The 21,976-nt window shown below is 43.1% G+C and overlaps 1 protein-coding gene across 1 annotated transcript; it reads left to right on the top strand.

Annotated features, from left to right (window-relative positions):
• Positions 1–207: 207 nt before the first annotated feature.
• Positions 208–21,764, top strand: T265_07902 (hypothetical protein; the record flags this gene model as incomplete). The annotated part of the gene is made up of 8 exons (XM_009173559.1): positions 208–522; positions 6,856–7,114; positions 10,031–10,340; positions 11,245–11,319; positions 11,375–11,717; positions 17,162–17,636; positions 19,363–19,656; positions 21,248–21,764. The coding sequence occupies 8 exons, from the start codon at positions 208–210 to the stop codon at positions 21,562–21,564; spliced, it is 2,388 nt and encodes a 795-aa protein (XP_009171823.1).
• Positions 21,765–21,976: the final 212 nt, after the last annotated feature.

The following is a 21,976-nucleotide window of genomic DNA, read 5'->3' on the forward strand; positions in this document are numbered from 1 at the left end:
GAAGTAATACTTGTTGGGGTGATTCAATCCCTCCGAAGAAAGACAGCTAGGTGGTATTGGGCCAAACTGGTATCACATCGGCTTCTGTGCTTGGTTAAAAGGCTGTGCGCTTTCCTAAGACATGAGTCACGTGACATTTTAGAATTATCCGTAGAACGATAGGGTTTTAATCGATCGTATCGTTCAAATACGACAACGAACTTGTAGATGACGCATCAAAAAGCCACCACATTCCTTAGTATTCTTTTGTATACTCTGTTTGTCGCTGCCCAGGAGGACACGATTGAGAAAGAAGGGCTTGTTGAAAAGATAGTGGACGCACTCTCGGAAACCAAAGTGAACGTACTGGCACAATACAAACAGGATTTATTCAAACCGTTAACCGGTCCCTTCTTCAAACCTGTGTGGGAATTAGGATCGCCATACAATGTATTCGGAACAATAGGTTTCCCCCAGCTCAACGAAATGGAAAGTGAAATCATATCTCCTCGCTTCGTACAGAATAAGTCTATTGCGTTCTATGTAAGTCATTTTCTCAAACATATGTTTCAGCGCCCCGGGTACATTAGAAAGTTATCGAAGAGATTGGTTGATTACCGAATTTGCCCCCTTTTTAAGATCACTGTCGATCTTGATTGGTAAACTCAGAACTATTAAAACAGCAAAGATCGTTAAAACAATCCATGAGCTATGCCATCCGCGACACCATCAGTTGGTCATTTGGAAACTCACTTTCCATACAGAATAGTTAACAAAGCGGTTTTAACTAGATCAACATTAATGGCTTCCACTTGGAGAGCTTGTAAAGAAAAAATGGCTTTAGCTTGTCAGTAAGCCTCAGTTAGGTTCACCGACATATATTACTCTGAAAGTGAATTTGGAGGAATGACTCGTGTGTTTAGATGGTCAGTTCTACTCAGTGTTCTCCCCAAATACCATTTCTGATGAGCAGTAACAAAACAGCATTTCGTCCTCAAAGAGCTTCATTCAACCCCGTCGTTCAGTGCCCTTCACTGCACCATCAACTGTTGAAAATTTCGTACGCGGTGAAAAGCTTTGGCACAGTTATTCCTCGAGGCATTTACATTTCCAAATAGCTACACACTAGTAACATCCGGCTATTAAATCATGAAGGAACTAGCGGGAAATCTGAGATTATACACAATCAATATCTCTTCTCCATAGTTTCTAACTGTCTCTCTCTATATTTGCATTCAAATAGTAATACTGAGATGAGGCTTAATCCTAGATCATTTTTAACTTGTCCAAAGCAGGGTCTTAAGCGGTCGGATTTTTGAACTGCTTTCTCGGGTATTTAATACAACGTGTTCAGAGAGTTGTTTGACTTGAATTTTATTTTAAAATTGAGTAAATCTGTAAATGATTTTCTCAGTATGCGAGGCCTGGTGTAACTTTCACCATGCCTACGTGAGAGCAATCAACTAGCCAATTTTTTGGTTCAAAATACGGGCCTTCTGGCCACTATACCTTTGTTATAACCGCTTAAATCTACCAAGTGATGGTGAAAAATGAGATAAAGATTAAACAATTGGACCGTACTACGTTTTATTCGACACTACCAGATTTGGAGGCTCTCCTGGAAAGGATGTCATGTTTAACCCCTAATAAACGATGATCTGACTTCGAAGTAGGTGGGTGCTATATTATCTGAGTAATGTGCTTCTGTTCTGTGGTAATCTTGTGCTTTCGAATCAAAGTGTGACATCTGCCGACATTTACATGTAACTCTTCCACTATTATTCTGAAAAGAACCGATGCACTTGCGGTGAAAACATGTTAATTTCCAGTTGTCTATCGTTTGGAGTTTCGGCCAACTCAAGTAACCTTCTCCATGAGCGGAAAATTCAGAGATGTAAAAATGAAATATACGTTAAAATGAAATATAGCATTTAAACTCACACGAAAGTCCTTTGGCTTGCTAGTAAGATGCGTTCGGTTACGTGGTTTTAGGACAAAACCACAACTCCACGCTTCTGGTTGGTGTGATTGCTGACAAGACCCAACCATTCAGCTGATATACGTTTACTCGATAGTATGCAGCTCAATCTTGCCGGTGTCCTTCGTCATTCCATCATGTCTGGGCCTCACCAGAATCTGCCACTTTGTGTGTTGCAATAATCCTGTGGGCTAGACCAGCTTGAATTACTTTCTACAATGTGCTACAAAAGTCGAAGGATGCAACCAGATAAGGGTAAGCGGGCACTCGCTTACAGATGTTCCAGAAGTGAAACGTCTATGCCTCACTCCTTGTGCATTGGAGCCTCTAACTGAAAAGGTCAGATTATCGAGTAATTGCCTTCGGTTGCCCTCCCTTCGAAAATCCTCCCGCTCAAGCTTTCCAGAGAGAGACTCAAGATGGGTTCCTCAAACAAAGCGCTTCCTCCACCGGGCAACCAGAAGATGTCTTCCGCTCTTGAAGATGTTCTTTCACCCACCCATCCCGCCCACTCACCAAATGATGCACTGAGATCAATCCATCTACCAGACCCCTAACAATTATTTCGTATCTAAACTACCTCCAAGAAAAGTTAACCGAAATAATCCCGTACCAAACCAAAAAGATCTCAACTACATCACAGTTTCTCTGTCAAATTGGGCAGCAGACATGTGCAGCTGAAACTTGCTTCAATTTCTATCGATGTACGTTGGAATTCAGGGACACGCTCACAAGATTTCACTTCGGTCATGCAACTCACGCTCCTTAGAAGAGCTCAGGCTTTTTCTCATGTTCCACGCTTCGAATAGTTAATGATCTTGATGCAATGGCTCGTTGTATCTATGTTATGGCATCTACATTCAGCTTCAGGTCTGAAAGCTTTTTGCAGCACTCGATCCAGTCGTCTTTGTGCTATAACGCTGCCTAGCACAATTACGATCATTGCAGGTCAGTGCGGGGGAGGTGCTTATTTGTCACGTCAGCACAAGCCCCGAAAGACTTCCGTTTACATGCCGGGAAGATTGGTTTTACTGAGATCTGCTTGGTCAGGAAGGACGGATACTGTCATATTGGCGGGTGATATGAAAGCCGAATTTGGACGCTTGAACTCGGAAGAAGCACGGATGTGTGGTGGATTCGGAGTCCACCCTAGGCGTTCAGGTGGTGAATCGTGACTTCCGCGGCCGTGTGTCGAAGACCGTCTGTTCCTGGTCAGTATGTGCTTTCAGTGCAAGTTCACAGTTAGTAATTTGGAGGGCACGAACTTCAAGCTGGTCATGGACTCAAGTGGACTCGTATTTGGTTGTCAGTCACCGATGGAGAACCGCAACTAAATATTGCCGTTATTTCTGAGGTACTCGACTCGACTCCAATCATGTCATTGTGCGGCTCATGTTAGTTTCCCTCAGGATTACACCTGCCAAAGCAGACAACTTCTGTTCATCAATTCCGACAAAGTTGAGTAACTTAACAATAGTGATTACTCGTTCGAAAACTATGCTTCAGGCACGATGGACTGACCAACAGCATGGTTAACTCGCACTCAGGTAGGATAAGGCTGAAATACAATTTTTGCGAAACTTTATGAAAAGCTTCTTCCACTATGCCTCGCAAGTATGCTAAGGAAATTTCGACAAAACTCCGGACCCTGCAACTCCGTTTATGAGTCAACGATACTGACGACGTCCTAATAGAAGGATGCCAGTGGGATGACTGTCTGTGATGATGATGATGGCTGTCTGTGACATCGGTGGCGAAATATCGCCGCAACATAAATCAACAAAACCCGACTATTAAATCCAACTTTCATTTACTTGCTCCACTCATGTACTTTTGACTAACCACCTCCCTTAGTCCGCTGTCCCCTCACCTTGACGCAAAGGTCGTCCGACACTGGTAGACTGGTATGCACGTGTGCGTGTGTAACCGAGCTACGAACCCATGCAAGTTCGTGCCGCGTCTGTTTGGCCTTCTCCGGCTTGTTCTGCTCTCGCACCGCTAATCGGAATTACTGGATTGGACTTTGGAGGGTGAGACCAAACACCCACACCACTGAGCCACCATCCTGCACGCCGTTGTCTGGTTTGCGGACCTTCAAGCCACACTAGGCCGATCAGTGGGTTGCACAAGTATGGACTTCAATAGCGCGGACAACCGAAGTTTGGCGTGTGGTTTCTCTTAAATTGGTGCTCAGTATTCGCACAACGGAATAGAATTTTCGAAAGCTATGACGTGTCCTTGATGGACTAACGTAATCGGACAGTTGAGTTCAGAGTATCAGTCCAAACTTCTGAGCCCCGTTTAGGCATCCCGGGGCCTTACCGAGGCTTGGAAATTACTTCACCAGCCTTTCTGCCAGAGGTATAATTGCTTCAGTGGACGATAAAATTTGGTGAGCTGCAAAAATATGAACGTAGATTAAAATGGTTTTTGGTTCTAGCGTCTATGCAACACAATGCAAAGTCTAGACGCAAAAAGTTTTATTCCACTTGTAAAGTTGTTGCAGCTGAGAGCATTGTGCGGCTAATGGATGCCCTTACGTTCGTGTAAATAGTATCCTAGCCTCTCAAACCTAATTCTTCCTTTTGATATTCGGGACCGTCAAACATACGGGTGACACAAAGAATCTCAACACCGTGGTTTGCGTGAGATTACGCATGGTTTGAGTTCCAATTATCTATCCTAACTTAGGGAGAAACTAACTGCTGCGGTGATTCACACAAAAATTCTCGACTGCTGCGAAACCGTGTCGCACGTAGTGAAGTGATCAGTCAGGTGTAAAGCATCCTCGCGTAAACTGAGAAGACCGAGTTTTGAGTTTGAATTGGCTATTTAAAAGCCCACAAATGATGTTCAGAGGACACACCACATTCCGTTAACGAGTTGGAAGGTTTCAGTACTAACAGAGACTGTGTTCTTCATCTCGATGGAATGAAAACATTTCCAATCAATTGGAACCGATTGAGAAGTCATCTTTTCAGAGCAATGTTTCGCTTTTGACACAAACGCTTTGCAGGCAGGGTCAGCAGGCCACCACCACACTCTGTGCTCTGCACTGGTGCAATTGAAGGACCACCTCCCGGCAGACAGAACCAGGGACTGTGTCTACAAAATTAAGTGTAACGATTGCACTAAGGTCTATGTAGGACAGACGGCCAAGGAACTTCACACCAGAATAGGAGAGTATAGTGGAAAAAGAAACAGGCCACTGCGAAATGCGGATGAATATCGAGCGTTACTGAAAGACTCGGTAATTGCGGAACACGCACTGGGCACGGGACGCCAAACAGATTATGAAGATATTGGTTTTCAGGAGAGGACTGCGGTCCTATTCACAGAGACTGATGGCCAGAGTGGTAGAAATCACCAAGCATCCCAGTTTTTTTTAGAATATAAGGCATGGAACTGACAAGGGTGTGGAGAACGGTTTTGGATCAGTCGAGCTGAGACGTTCTAGTGTGCGGTCATCAGAAGGAGGAGGAGTCATCTGAATTCCACTTGACCTCAACCCCCCCCTCAAACTAAATTGTCGCAGCACTCACAAGCCCACACAGACCGACGAAATCCACCAGCGGCATTCGGGTGAATAATCAATTGAAGCACCCTGACGTGGAAGATCAGAGTTAATTCGAAACTCACCCAACCCATTAAAGTAAAATTTAGGCAACCACAGTGACCGACAAGAGCCATTAATTGACACCCAACACTGATCTAATTTGATAATCTGAAGAGGACTTACTGATTGGTTCTCCGTCTGCCTTAAAACTTAGCCAGTGTGGTGACCTGCTCACCTGATGAATCTTTTGTTCAACAGCGAAGAGTTAATTCGAAACTCACCCAACCCATTAAAGTAAAATTTAGGCAACCACAGTGACCGACAAGAGCCATTAATTGACACCCAACACTGATCTAATTTGATAATCTGAAGAGGACTTACTGATTGGTTCTCCGTCTGCCTTAAAACTTAGCCAGTGTGGTGACCTGCTCACCTGATGAATCTTTTGTGTCAACAGCGAAACGTTGTCTAATTGAAAACTACCGGTTTTTACCAAGTCCTTCTGAACTACAGAAATTGTTTCGCGGTTAAAGCGTTTTTCCTTTGAGTCCCCGTGTCCGGGTAAATTGTGCTACTTTTCTCAGTAGTGCGTCTCGTGAAAGAAATGCGATAATGAATCGACTCTATTGAAGTAGCAGACATTGGATCCCCTAACCAATATTCCTACAATTTTGAACGATTTCTTCGAAGTTGAGATGAATTAAGGGTTGCTCATCATTTTTCTATTTGAGTATCAGTCCGTGGAATCTCCAGAGCTTCGCAGAAGCATGTGTCAAAATTGACCTCCATTAAATTATACGTACGTGTATTGTTCTGGTGGAGAATCTGGTGTTTGCCTTCAATTTATTTCTACTGTCCATGAGTGAGCACGCATTTGTCCTAATTCTCTTACGTTACCCGCAAATTACCACACGATGACACAACTTCGCCTCATTGGAAAATGTATTCTCAGGTGTAACGTTCGGAAATGTTGTAGTCATACAGTTTATTGAACTTCTGATCTACTTTCGAGGAACAGCGATACCAGCATTACCAGTATCGGCTGAACGGCAGTAAGTATATTTCAAAAATCGGTTTGAGGCAGTTTACCAAATGTTTTCTAAATGTTTCAAAATCTATCGCATAACAGTGAGTTGGCAACAGGTGAAATAAAATGCAAAATTGGATGATAACTGTTGAAAAGTAATTAGTGATTTGGTGAAATGGATTCCTTTTCGAACACTCGCTATCCAAAAGTTGGTATAATGTTCTTGTACATATTACCAATCCCCCCATCGTCATAGTTAAAACGTATTTAGTAGACTTTTATATTTACGTCGTTCATATTAAATCGGCATTTTAGGAAGTGGAAGATGGAGGGTACCGGTTGTACAAGTTGTCGGTCAATGTGTCCTTCTTCGATGTATTCAAGTCCGTATTGGAAGCACTTCACACAGAAAACACGTCTACCTTGTATAGTCCAGCCGACTGTGCAGTCTCGCTGAACACAACTTTGGAACGTGTAAAATACCAGGAAACCGTTCGTCCTCGATTCTTTCTTCCGATATTTGTGGATATTCATAGAATACTTCTCAGATCTCACGAACAGTGCGAAGAAATGGGTAAGCTAACAGTTAGCGCTGGAATCTGATCTTTTATTTTCTGTCTAACTGAATCCAGTGTGAACGCACGTTTTCCTCATTATTTGTGGGCGTAATCCGCTGCTGATGGATTACTTTCGAAACGGTGTTCTGCGTCAGTTTAGTAATGAGAATAAAAGAAATATAGTCAACCTGAAAACTCACAAGCCGTATTAGGACATCGCTTATCTATATGCAAAAACTAGTGACTTTTCCAGACTTCTGTATCACACAATGCAGAGATTTAACTCACGCGTAATATGCTGCCTTGCCAGTGGGCAAAAGAAGTATCTGTTACTTTGATCCACTTTAAACAAACTGGTCGGGTAGATACTCTTAAGTACTTTACCATGACGATTATTTTCATCTCATCACCTTGTTTCTTGTTATACTATTTACTCTCCATCATTGTACCAAGGGAAGCCGAGTACCGAAAATTCGCTCGTCAGCTGGGACTTCTCTATGAAGGTATACAAACAACTTACTACTTCGTACCACCGTACTTCTCGTAATTAAAATGTCATTTTATCGATTTTGACGATACTTCCTAGATATCTCACAGCCATCGCTAAACGGCTAGAACGAGTTAATACATACGAAGATACTTCTGCTGTAGCTAACTTTTCGTAAAAAGCTAAATGTAGCGTCCAGTAAGTTAGGTGACTTTTACCAGCAGTTGCATCAGACTTTCTCTCCTCTTGGTTCCCCAGGAACCTTTCACAACTTCAGTAATGCGTGTCCGCGGACAAGCTTTTCCAGTAATTATGTGGAGACAACTGACGCTGTCTAAGTATGAGCTAAGTTAACTCCTTTATAGGATGAGTTCGTAATCGGGGGTGAGGGTTGTTTTGTACTGCAGTATCTCTAGACGACACTTCGATCTAGGTGTCTGGTTTATTCTGAACTCCATACACTTCAGCCGCAGGTTTGGTTTTGGCTGCAGTAAAACTAGTTCCACCTTACTAGATGGTCATGTCATACTGTCGATAATCAACTCTCTACTTTCGTTTTCCAACATTTGTGATATTCAGTCTAAGGAGCAGTCAGGCAGAAGTTGCTCTCCTGAAGAAAATACTAAACTATCAGTCATAAAAGTAGTATATTTCGCGAAAGACTCAGTCTTCGGAAGAACTGGTGTCATGGTTTATGGACCGATTTCAAAAAAGATCGAATTTAGATGGTCTTTTGAAACATATTTCAGATCTCTGTTCTCCTCTTAATTAGGCGCTTTCAGGTGGTCTCTAAGCGGGTGAGACATTTTTCAGGCTACATTCTAGAAATAATCACTTTTGTTTGTTGCTTGAGTAGTGACCACTGCGAAGTTCTCGCCTGAAAATCCGTTTCCTGGGTATTCTGTGTAGGGAGGTAGCTGTAGCAGCAAAAGTTGGTTCGTTGCTATGTCCTTGGAAGGGAGCGCATTAGAAACTATAATACTTAGCCACAATTTCACGTAGGAAGAGTATGACTGTCTGCTGAATAATGTGACGGGCGCACGGTGGCGTAAGTCCCATTGCTCAACGATGGCCGCTCCACTAAGGTGACTACATTTGATTTGCCCCTTTAAGCTTCTTTTGACATATTGACCTGCTTTGCAGAAATCACATAAGAAGAGCCCTTTCAGTTGATCCCTTTAAAAAGAATGAAGAACGTGTCATGTGGCCAAACATCATGTTTTGAGGTTGTTAGTTCCTTGAGGATTAAAATAAACTCTGAATGTTAGGATGGATATGAGATACCATTAAAAGGCTCATGAATATTGGTCTGTTCTGGAAGAGTAGTAAATATTTAGCGGTCATTGTTGAAGATGTCGTTTCTTAAAGAATCCTTCTGATGACTTTTGGTTCATTTTCAGAACTGTTAGGCTAGCGCCTGAAATAAAGACAGGAAATAATTACTCCCATCCACTTCTATTAGTTCAGGTCACAGCTGGAATAGCCTGTGGCCGTTACTTGTCTGGTTACATTTATGGAGACTTGATCACCGGTGAACACACTTACCGTAGAAGTGGTGCAAACCCCAATGTTCGTACCTTAGGCGTAGGGCGCTTTCCTTGATGGTGAACAGGATCTGCAGCCTGTGCAGTTCGTTGTTTTTGTTCAGGAAGACGAAACATCTGTTACGAGGTGTTGACAGTTCTTCTGCTGGGTTAAGCTGTCAGTGCAAAATGTGCGAGAGTGTGTAGCATAAAGAAAGCCATATATAAAATGGACACCCGTGGGCTGTGTAAAATTGGTTACGTAATCACCGCCATATCTGCGTCGGAAACTTTCACACACAGTGCTGGTCGATAATTGTTGGTCAATGTGGACGAAGCAGGACCCGACAGACTAGGGTTCAGAGCTTTTCGAAGTAAGCCCTGGAAAATCTTTCCAGCTCCACAAATGGTTCCAAGAATATTTTTCGCGATATTTGATTGAGTTTCGGTTCGTCCTGCAAGCCGTGCAATGCATCTATCATACTGACTGGATCAGCTGATTCAGTGTATTCTAGCACACTTGAGATGATAGAAGTCGATCTGTTCTGCGGGTGAAAACAGCGAAAGAAGAGCAAGTCTCTCGTGTTGTGCACGTATGACACTAGTCCAACTGGATAAGCGCGGTTCTAAGGTGGCAATTTCGCATTAACCGGTTTTCCATGCACACGTATGCATGTATGCACATGTACACACAGTCATGTATATGCGGCCTAGCACAAACTTCATGTGACATTGCGGACTGTGTCGGGGGATCCATCGTTTTATGTGAGTATGGCAAATCAACTGGTTAAGGGATTCAAACCCACTATCTCTGCACACTTCCAAAACATTTTATATGAAAACTGCTAATCAATTAAGAATTAATCTATCATAATTTGATAGCGGATTTCTATATCGATAATTACTATATTCTTTGTCGACAGGTGAAGAGTACGATTGCGCACCCACTCTTCAAAGCTACACTCAACTACTGTGGATGTACAGTTGGGTTGTTTGCTCAATTCTAGGTAGTAGTGAAGTATACGATGTTGACGGCATTTGCCCGAAAATCTGCAGGCCACACACAATCGAAGTAATCTCCAGTGGTCTGGGTTCACCCATGGGCTCACAAGTTGTGTATCAGAAAAATGCTTCCGAAAATGCAATCGATGTGTGCGAACAAATCAATCACGCGCTGGCCGGGAGTTGTGAAATCAAAAGAAATACAGCAGGCGTTTACATGGATGACCTGAAGTGAGTAATCAGTTCGTGGGCTAGGATTTTTAAAGTAATATATTGAGATTCATCATATTTGGTAAGTTCAACTCCAAATAGATACTCAAAATGCGTCTGCAGAAAACACACCTGTTCACCATCAATGCTGTTTTCTGTTTAGACAGCCCTGGCCCGACGTAATTCTACTACGTCTGCATTGGCATTTTTTGTGTCCAAATTTGCTGAATGGTCGAAAGTTTGTAAGCAAAGATCCTCAGAAATCTTAAGCAACTTTGTAAAGATGCAGATTTCCTTTGAATGGTCATGATAACGACACATGTATAGAAGCCCTACAGTGCTTTAGTTGATACTTAAGGAACAGGTTGGTTCACTTTTGAGTCAGTGGTGTAGCTGACTGCGGCCGACGCTAATTATTGCATTATTTTCATGAGATAAGCTTACCTGTGGTTCATTTAGGTCGGTGTAAAGAATCTTGCTGATCAGTGATGCAGACCGAAACCAACTGATCATTATCATCCTCGAGGAAGAGAAAACTTTGGGTTTTCAATCAATTGGAAAAAGTTTGGAGCCGATTGAGGAGTTATCGTTTCAGAAGAGCTTGGGAAAAAATCGGTAGTTTTTATTTGGGCAACGTTTCGCTTTTGAAACAAAAGCTTCATCAGGTCAAGTGAGCAGGTCATCAAATTGGCCAGGTTATAAGGCAGACGGAACCAATCAGTAAGTCAGTCTTATTCACATTAACACACTAGATCAGTGTTGGGTGTCACTTGACGGCTCTTGTCGTTTAGTGAAGTTGTCAAAATCTCGGCGGCCAAGTCATTCCTCAAACAGAGGATCTACTTGACTACTCGGCGTTTATCTGATATCCATCACCACTCATGTCGGCTGAACCAAGATTTTCAGACCGTGCTCTCTCCTGTAGACTTCCAGTTGCTCCAAACCAGGGTGACAGAAGTGAAACCTATCCAAGGATAAGATTGCAAAGAGAGACAAATACGTAATTTCGAAAAGTTGCTTTCTAAGGCTCATTTTAAGCCTGAACCACCTACTAGCTATTGTAGCGTGGTAAATTTATCAAATAGACCGTTAAGTGAGAAAGAGCGCACTCTGCTAGACAAAGGCGTGAATTTCACATTGAGCAAAAGGGTGATAAGGTCGAAAGAAATAATCTCTAGCGTTGAATCTGTGTTTCAAAAGCTTCCGTCAATGGAGGCAGAGAGGCTACGGATACAGCTGGTCACAGTTCTTAAGTCCCAGCAGCCAGGAGATCCAAATATTACACCAACAGAGCGAAGAGCTTTAAACACTCTAAAACTGGTGGACAACATAGTGATTACAAAGGCGGATAAGAGTAAGGCCACTGTTGTTATGAACAAGAGTGATTATTTACAGAAGGTTAAGCAAAAGCGTTCAGCTGTAGCACCCTTCTGGTGCCTAGCTGCCATGCCATCCGAAGGAAGCACGAGGGCTGAGATACTGCCAGGTTGCCCAAGCCTAGACAGGGGAAGTCGAGTGGCGGAGGTCGGATTCGAACCACGGACCTTCCGGTCAGTAAATTTGTGCTCTAACCACTTGGGCCATCTCGCCCCGAGGTTAAGCAACACCTAGCTGAGGGTCCTTATCGGGAGATCAACAATGCGAATATTACGTCTATACTTAATAAGAGTAAAGCCGAAGTCGGGAGACATCTGCTGTCCGTGATAAACCACTTAGGGCAAGGCAACTGGAATCGATTTTACCCGAAAAGTGCAATCCAACCACGACTTTATGGCCTCCCAAAAATCCATAAACCAGAGGTTCCGGTGAGAGCAATAGTAGATGGTATAGGTTCCACACCGCATGGTATTTTAAAGCCCCCCCACCGGGAAATTTAGTACTTACCATTAAAAATTCATATGACTTCGCCAACAAAGTAGCGGGTGTCACTGTTGAACCAGATGATATCCTTGTAAGTTTCGATGTGAATTCGTTATATACAAATGTGCCAAAAGGGGATTCTTTAGAGATAGCCAAGCGACTGCTATTAGCGGACACAACCCTTTCCGAATGGACACAGCTTACGGTAGATGAAATAGTGGAAGGCATAAAAGCATGTCTGAATCTCACCCGCTTCGTCTGTGACTCAGTGGTTTATACTCAAGAACAAGGTCCAGCAATGGGATCTCCAATATCCCCGGTTTTAGCAAATATATTTATGGAAGAATTTGAACAGAGAGCTTTAGCCCGATTCCCGTACCAAACCAAGATATCCTGGTGGTATGTAGATGACACTTTTGTCTTCATGAAACGGGACAAGGTTAATGAGTTTTACAACTATCTCAATGAACTGAGTCCACAGATCAAATTTAGTATAGAGATAGAGTCGACCTCGGGTAAACTGGCCTTTTTAGATTGCATGACACAAGTTCGGGTGAAAACTAAAGACCACAGTGCACGAGAAGCCCACCGACAATGGGTCAGTTTTAAACTACTCGTCTGCCCATCGGAAGTCGGTTTTCCCCAGTATTGCCTCATCAATGTTTAGGCGTGTAAGGGCCCTGCACAGAAGAAGCTGACCGGACAGCGACCCGAATTGAGGCAATGAACAAACTTCGGGGTAGTGGACATCCAGCCAGCTTGATTAAGCGTCAATTGCGAACATGGCCAACATTAGAGTAGCTTTCCAGAGGGGGAACACTCTGCGCTCTGCATTGGTGCAATTGAAGGATCGCCTCCCGGCAAACAGAACCAGGGACTGTGTCTACAAAATCAAGTGTAATGACTGCACCAAAGTCTATATAGGACAGACGGCCAGGGAACTATACATCAGAGTCGGAGAGCATAGTAGAAAAATAAATAGGCCGCCGAGAAACGCAGATGAATATCAAGCGTCACTGAAGGACTCGGCGATTGCGGAACACGCACTGGACACAAGACACAAAATAAATTTAGAAAATGTTGAGGTTTTTAGGCGACGACTATGGTCCACGTCACACAGACTGATCGCCGAGGCGGTAGAAATCGCCAGGCATCCCAGTGTTAACAGAATAGAAAGTGTGGAACTGACAAGCATGTGGAGAACGGTTCTGTGTCAGTCGAGCTGACACGTGTTGGTATGCGGTCATCAGAAGGAAGATTCCACTTGATGCGCTTTCTGACTTAAATTTTTCCTGTACGTTGCACACACGTGTCGTTTGGAAATACACGAATACTCACCAGCCGCTAGTTAATTAAATAAATCGACAAAAACCAACAGAACTAGAGAACCTGCATTTCGCCCTCCAAAATCAACTGGGCAACATTCGTGAGGCGGACAAACAGGAACCTAATATGGAAATGGTTTAGAACCAATTGAGAAGTCATCGTTTGAGAAGAGCCTGATAAACAATCGTTAGTTTTTATCTGTTTGGTTCCCAGTCTGCCTTATAACCTGGCCAATTTGATGACCTGCTCACTTGACCTGATGAAGCTTTTGTTTCAAAAGCGAAACGTTGCCCAAATAAAAACAACCGATTGTTTACCAAGCTCTTCTGAAACGAAAACTTAGGGTTGTTCAGCTCAGTCAGTATCAATTCTAATTTGACCTCATGATACCCCCCCATTCATTCTGTCTATGTACTTTCAAGTCCTCTCGTTTTACTCATTTGTATCCGCAGTTCACCTTGGCGAAAATGTCATCCCGTCCGACACCTGTGTATTGGCGTGTGCTTGTGTGTGTATGTACGCGGCTGACCTACTTATCCATACGCGTTCTTGTCCTGTTTGCGGAGCCTGCCTTGACTTGTTTTCTCGCACCGCCAATGAGAACCACGAGACTGTCGTCGGAACGGACGACCATAACCCAAACTAAGGGGCCAACATTTCGCTCACCGTTGTTTAGTGTGCGAAGGACACTGCCAGCCAATGGCAGATTTGTGCACTTGTTGACGGTACGAACCTGAACAACAGAGGGGCCGCTGTATGTATTTGCTTATGCTTGTGTAAATGGTACCGTAGAATTTCGAGTCCAATTATTCCTTTCGATATCCGCGATTATCGGACCTACGTTGCACTCAAAGCTACGTATCTGGAACCTCAATAGTCAGGTCTGGCCAAGTACAAGGAAGACTTTGTTCACCCGGGAAGAGTAAAATACATAATACAATATCGTAGAGTGCTTAATCGGGAAGGCATGATGACGATTCATCACTGCGCCAATTTCGTGCAATTTGGTTTCAAGTAGAACATAAGGTTGACGAAACTCGGGTGATGAGCCACAAAAAGGGCATAACCGGTCATGGGCTGTAGAGGAGTTTTGAGCAACTTTATGAGTAGTGAATTACAAAATATATATGTATCGCGATATCTTAAATATCGTAGCGACTGAAACATGAGGCGGCCTGGTGCATCACATTCAGTTGCCTGGACACATCGAAAACGAGAGATTTAGCTGGGTTCCAGGCGAGTCTCTTGGAAAACTAAAGTTGTCTGCAGAAAAAGGCCTTTTTGAATTGGTCTTGATGAAGACTTCCAGTTTTATTTGGCAAAATAGTCAAGCATGATTTTGATCAGAGATCACTCGTTATATGCGTCGGCAAGAATCTGTAATACTAGAATTTATCGGCCGGCGCCAAAAGCAATTAGAGGTTTTGGGAACAGTAAACGCACGGCATTTGCCCTTCTCGTGTGCCCAAGAAACCGACTGAAAATGATGTGCGACTAGATCCAACTTGCAGAACCTTTTGTTTTTTACCTGTTGGTATGTAGATTTAACTAGATGACTAGAGTTAGTCTCCGTAAGATTATAATATCAGGTAAGTTCAAGTGTCAGTTTACTGACAGTCAGCCAGTACCAGCCAGTACCAGTTCATAGAAACAGACCCTATATTTGCAATCCCGAGAAATCTGGTGCCGTCCTTTTGGTGAGCTATGGAAGAAACGGATTCGCTAACCCTATCTACACACAATAGTATGGGGACTACATTCCTCGTTTGATTTCATATGAAACCTTCTTTCCTGTAAATTAATTGTTGGTTAAAGTCTCAATGGAGCTTATCTGCATTGCAGGAGAATTCAGATTTGCTAATGGATTTGTCTGGTCTTTGAATTCATGCTTCAACATGTATACACGCAAGTACACGAGAATGAAATCTCATATGCTTGGATTCGTTTGACCAGGTTCCTACGTCCAATGTATTTGCATGGATGAAATGGGTTTGGCCTTGCGTGTGCGCGTCCCTCTGTCCGTTGGTTGGTGGATTGTGAAAGTGTCATTGGTTGATGCATGGGTGGGAATTGTCATCTCAGACCATTTGTTTTGGGGGAGAGGGGGAAAGATGGGGTTAGGTCGCCCAGTTCCCGGCCTTAAATCCAGCCGTCACGCCAGCTAGCTGTATGGCTAGACAAACCGAAATTGGACCACTCAAAATGGAGAGAAGATTGGGCCCATCCATGCGGTTGATCAGATCATATGTCTGCCGATTTCTAGGGCTTCATCACACAGGAGTGCCTGGTTTAACTTGAAACCCGATTGGACATTGTGGGTACCAGCAAATACTGTCCGATGATTCTCATCATGAAGAGTTATAGTAAAGTAACCTAGGGACTTCTTCCTTTCCGTTGGATCTCAAGGTGCGAATCCGGCAGAATGTGTCTTCATATTCGCAACTATAGCTGCTTGTTCGTCTGTCTGATATATTCGACCGGATATTTCGTGCAAGAATGCACATTTCGTCCATATGTGCAAGATCTCTTGCTCTACAAAGGGCGTTGTCAATAAGAAGGGGTTTATTTCAAGATTTTCTCGATAGAATCGGAGGTTCTGGATTCAAAAGGCTCACTAACCGAAGCCACGAATCCTCCCGGTTTGGAAGTGAATCGTGATATCTGTTATCTACTGAGCGCCTTGGAGCAGTTCTTTACTTGTAACACTTTTCTAAGTCTGGCAACTTCCTCCCCGGTTAGAGTCGTCAAACTAAATCCTTTTGTTTCTGTCTATTAATGGGGCAATATCCGCACGCTTCACACAGCGTGGATGGGAAAAGTTACATTGCAGATGTTTATCTGCATGTGTGTATGTTCGATGGATGTGTATAGGAAAAGCATAACAGTCGACACAGTCTGCACGGTAATCTGAAGCTTGTGGAGATGATATTCCTCTGTTTCTCTTTGGTCTACAGCATAATGAATTCAGTTCCAGTAATTAATTCATCTGCCCTACGTCAAGTACCACAAGCGTTTCGCATGTTTACAGTCGGTTGTGTGACGTAAGCTACGATAACTTATGCATGGTTAGAATGGGCAGAAATAATGGGATTTTCATTTAATGTTTTTTTGTCTTGATTACGATGGACTGCAACCTAAAAGTTGAATCTAGTAGGGCAAATTATAGTTTACTAGGTTCAATCTGTGTATTTTGTCATGATATTATATATTCATGGATCGGGGACGTCCTTTTCACAATTTAATCACTCATAGACATTTTCGGCCTACATCGAGTCCGGTATTTTCAGAATTTTCGCTGCCACTCAACTGACAAGAGAAGTGACTGGATGGGAAGATGGAACGTATGTATCACGTGAGTACAGTCCGTCTTTTGGGATGGGGTTCATGCGTCCTTCCAGTGCCTACATAAGAGAGCTGCGAGTAGGTCAAACAGGGACGTGCGTTAGTGACCTCGATGTTGGTATTCTGACCTGTACATTAATTTCACTTGGAAGTTTTTCTAGCTACGTGCACGACAAAGTGATAACCAGGAACTTACTTGAGTTTATCTGTGCATCTAGTCGTCCGACAACATATCCACCCAAAACCTTGTACACAACTCGTTATTTCTCACACCTGTTTTGGTCTCCTCATACCCGATCGGTTCAAGATGCAAGTGTACCTCAAAAGCATACGAGTGGAGCGTTAGGGATGGCTACAGAGGATGCTTGCTCGTGCCCCGAATCATGGAATCCGCCAGTATATCCAATACATCCACCTGGAGAATAGACTGTCTACCGGAAGAAAACATATGTGATAAACAGGGTTCGGACGCCTGCTACTATCGTCTCCGTCATGAATCACAAGGTGATACGCTTCATCCAACCGATACAGTTCAAATATCCTACCATCCCTTCTGCCACTGTCGTGACAATTATGCTGGGCCACTCTGCAACATTACCCATGATCCCTGCAAACATCCTATCAACTTAGCAATCACGGATCCGAAAAATTATTTGAATATTCACATACCAGATGGTCCACATGTGCCGCTTTACTACGAAAATGATTCAGCCAGAGCCAGCGGGGATTGGCTTTGCAAAGCTCATGGGACAGCCAGCAAGTGCGAGAAGAATAATGCCACAGAAGGCGGTATGTGGTCTCCGAATTCTTTTCACTGATTTTTTACTGATCGATTCGTCACTTACACAAAATCAGTTTTTATAAGCCTAGTCTCAGAAATTGACCAAAAGCTTCTTAATATATTTATCCAGCCCCTTACATATACTGGACCCTTGGTATTGCAGATACAATTTATCCAGAAAATGCGGATTGAAATCAAGGTTAACATGGGTCTAGAGTGAATGTTTTACTTATGGTGTTATTCCACCAGACGTACAGCGCAAGATGGCCAAAACATTGACCCATTTTTAATCTGATGAGCTACTTAACAGTCCACTGAAAACTGGTTCATGCTTCATCGCTGGTCTGGCCCTACTTCTGATCCATCCATGGTTTCGGTTGACAGTTGTTTCTTGCTTGCTTGGACATTAGGTGGTCCGGAATGTCTTTGTTGACAGACTGTTGAGTAATGTTTTTTGGCTCCGTTCTCCCTTGTGAGTGTCTGATGTGGATAACTGTTTGTTCGTTTTATTGCCAGATTGTTGCTGGTGCTAGTGTTCGGGTAGTTTGTCATGAAATTCGGGCACTTTCGGTTGGAAACGACGTCAATTTCTGCACCAATTAATATTGAATTTGAAGACGTCCATTCTAGCTTTGCGCCTCCGTTAGTCATCGTCTAGTACGTCGCTATGCTACTGCTTGTCTATTTGTTCGGACGAAAAAGCACAACCAAAACTTTGCTTTCCAGTCGCCGACCCATTAGATTGAAAATGCAGTTGCGTTCATTCATTTGCCAGGCAGCCGTTTTCATCTTCGTTAACTCGTTGTAGAGGTCAGGGTGCCGCTGTTCTACAAAGGACTGGAATAGCATGTATAAAAGACGTACAGATGGAGCACTATTAACAGACAAGCTGGTAAACCATACGTACCGGCAGAAAACTACAGTGTTCAAGTGTAAATGCAGTTCAGAGTCGGTATTTTCCAATGAATTAAACAATATCTCGCTCCTGCTATTGCGTTCAGCACTCCCATGGAAAACAGCCAACTTGAATCGTCTTCATTCACTACTCGTTCCGTAATAGATAAGTAACGAATCGGTTGTTAAACTGGTGATGTGCTATGTTTTAATTACAGGTTAAGTAATAAGGAATTTGCATTTATGAAATATTTTTTCTGCATAGAAGCCAATTTACGGGAAACTTTTTGTTGGAAAATTTTGCGAAGCCGTACTTTTGAAACTCGAATCCATTCCATTATTTAGTGTAAATTCACCACAATAATTGCGCCAAAATAGTAAGACTATTCAAACAAGGATGATGCGAATGTCGGTCGCGAACCTGCAGCTTTTGATACATCATATACTGTTTAGTGGATCATTTTCTTATCTGAATCCTAAAAGCATTCCTAGAATTTGTGTTATCTGGTAAGTGTGGGTTAACATCCTCCAATAAAAAGCGCCACCTACAAAAACACACGAAATGCTCAAAACATGAGGCAGAAATGTCCTTCTTCGTATGTTCTGAATGGTCATGCGAAACAAGAACGTTTGTCATCTTTCCATGTTAACTCGCATGCAAAGATTTCTGGAATTGTGAACTCCGATCGCAAATTCTATGTGCGTTCCTTCGGGTGTGCGCTTGGGTAACGAACCAACTGGTGTTCACGTCGGCGGGTTTTTCTAATGGTAAAACCTTGTCATTTCCACTGAAAAACTGGTCTACAAAATGGTTAAACCACGATTGTTTTTCACCAACAGGTTTTGAATGCATTTGCGAAAGAGGTTTCACCAGAGATACAACTTACAGCAGGTATGACAATTGCATGAAAGTAATTAAAGCGGTCAACATTTCTGACGGTGATGGTTCTGGTGCGGTGATCTGTGGGGAAAACAAGTGTCTAAACAATGGAACGTGTGTACGAAAGCCGACGCAGTCGTCGACTCGATACAACGATACGTATGAATATCCGGAGCTCGATGAAGCCCTGGTTTGTCTGTGCCCACCCGGCTATTTTGGAGTGTCATGCGATGTTGTGGAGAACAAGTGGTCTGGTAGGTTTACTAATAATTTCATCCTGATCTCCGTCTTAAATTTAATATTGTGGCCCACTAAGAGTCATGAAACAGGCTCCGATCCGCACTCTCAGTCGACGGAGTCGACAATCGACCTCCCAAGCTGCTGGAATTCTGCTTGACCCATCGTGTTCTCCACCTGTTTATCTACTTTCCGTTAGAGATCCCTTTGGAGTTGAGAACGTGTCCCGTTTGACAACTGCATAGAATCCTTCACTTATATCTTGAGAAAATTTGGAAACGTCACCCGGGGTTTCGACGTGAAACGGAAGCCGACCTAAGCGAAAAATCCAAATGTACTGTACAAATAATTCATGCTTTATAAGAATCAACATCAATATGCAACCCACAGATCTTCTGGGAGAGTAAAACCAGGAGCTTTTGGTTGAAGGCCGTCTGGTCATTGGAATCCCATTATCGGTGCAACAAAACATGAAATAGCACAGTTCATCCTTCATTAACGGATTCATCAAAACGTGGTCACCCGTCCACTGGCTCCTTTAATGAAGGCTTCTCAAGCAGAAAGTACACCCGTCGTGTGCTTTATTTCACCTTCTTTGCTGCCTGCAAGGTTCCTTTTAACTCCCGATTAAGGCAGGATACTGTCGGCCGGAATGTCTGTTGTTGAAAACCAACCATCACTTTCCAAGTACTGACGTTCCCTCTCGTCCCCTCTCCGTGTTGCGCGGCAGCCCTATTCCTATTGGATGCTGCAAATAAGCCATTTCGTTTTACTTATTAGAAATCAACTGCATAATTGGATACATGCATTAGTGGATAGGTGAAAGTGAAAAAAGTGCATGTGGGTCAATCATCAATCATTCCGAATGGTCACCTGAATAAATCGCCCCATCGAATCATTCCACAGTCATTCTAGATCGTGAAAGTTGAATGAGTCAAATATGTTCAAAGTCCCTGCGCCTTTCCTTCGTGCGGGAAAATCCAATAGCCGCAGAGGTCTTAACGCATAATCTTGAATTCAGAAACTATGCAGGACACTTGAACATATGTTGGTCTGTTCCAGTTCCACAGCAATGTTTGAGTCGATTCTCGGCTTACGTTATCACTTTGAGTTGGTTGTATATAGATCTCGTTCCAATTCTTCCCCAGTCACACACTGAACAGCAGCCATAACCCGCCTTATTGCTAGTGTCGTGAACACTTGTGGCGTATTGACTGAGGACGCCAGTTGCATAAGACCAACTTTGATCGCTATCTTCGTTCAAATCAGACTTTAACAGGTGCCTTCAGAATCTGGAAGCAACGAAGAAAACGGTTCATCCACGGCTTTATGGAATAAAAATTTCCTGTGAAGATATTATCCANACTGAGGACGCCAGTTGCATAAGACCAACTTTGATCGCTATCTTCGTTCAAATCGGACTTTAACAGGTGCCTTCAGAATCTGGAAGCAACGAAGAAAACGGTTCATCCACGGCTTTACGGAATAAAAATTTCCTGTGAAGATATTATCCACCACAAACAGCTTTTTCAAACACATCTTCTTCGCAGGAATGCCCTGATTGCCTACTACAGTGCAACATTTATCTACCTGTATTTCTGCTTTTAGTTTGGGATGCTTGGAGTCCATGCGTGCCAAGTTGTGGGAATTGGCGCTACAAATACCGAATGCGATCCTGTATTGGAGATGCTGGATGCTTGGGTTCCGCTTTGGAAAGTGACCGGTGCGAGGACACCAAGTGTGAGTTGATCAGCGCGATTGAAAATGTCAGCAGTATACAGGGCCCGTCTGGTTCAGAGGGTCGCTATCACTCCGTTACCCAGTCCACCCTGCTGATCTGGATGTTGGGATTCCTATTACCGTTAGAAATGCTACTGATTTTTATCGGCGTAGTTATTCTGGAGAAGTGCATTCTTAAATACTGATGCACTTCAATGTCGGTTTGTTAAATCCGAAATGAATCGGTTCCCCTTGTACAAGTGTTCTGTTTCAACCAATCTCATGTTACCTGCATTTTGTAAAATAACAACAATCTACTGAATTCATAATCCAGTGATATACTACTTCTGGCATTTCTACCAAATCAAAAAGAGCGTCTGACCGAACACGGAATGGTATCCGGTTTCCAATTTATTGAACTTATCCGGTGTAAAACCCTCCATCCGCACAATATTATTCTATAAAATTTGAATAACATGACTGACCTACCCTAAACGTAGTGACCGATAAGAATGGATTAACATCAAATGTATACAAATTTTCTCGCTCTTTCCTGATTTTCTCTGAGGAGGCTTCGGTTTCTAAGGTGATGTGACGTTTTGAGTGCTCCTTCTACCC

Source organism: Opisthorchis viverrini, assembly GCF_000715545.1.
Source record: "Opisthorchis viverrini unplaced genomic scaffold opera_v5_195, whole genome shotgun sequence".
NCBI lineage: Eukaryota > Metazoa > Platyhelminthes > Trematoda > Opisthorchiida > Opisthorchiidae > Opisthorchis > Opisthorchis viverrini.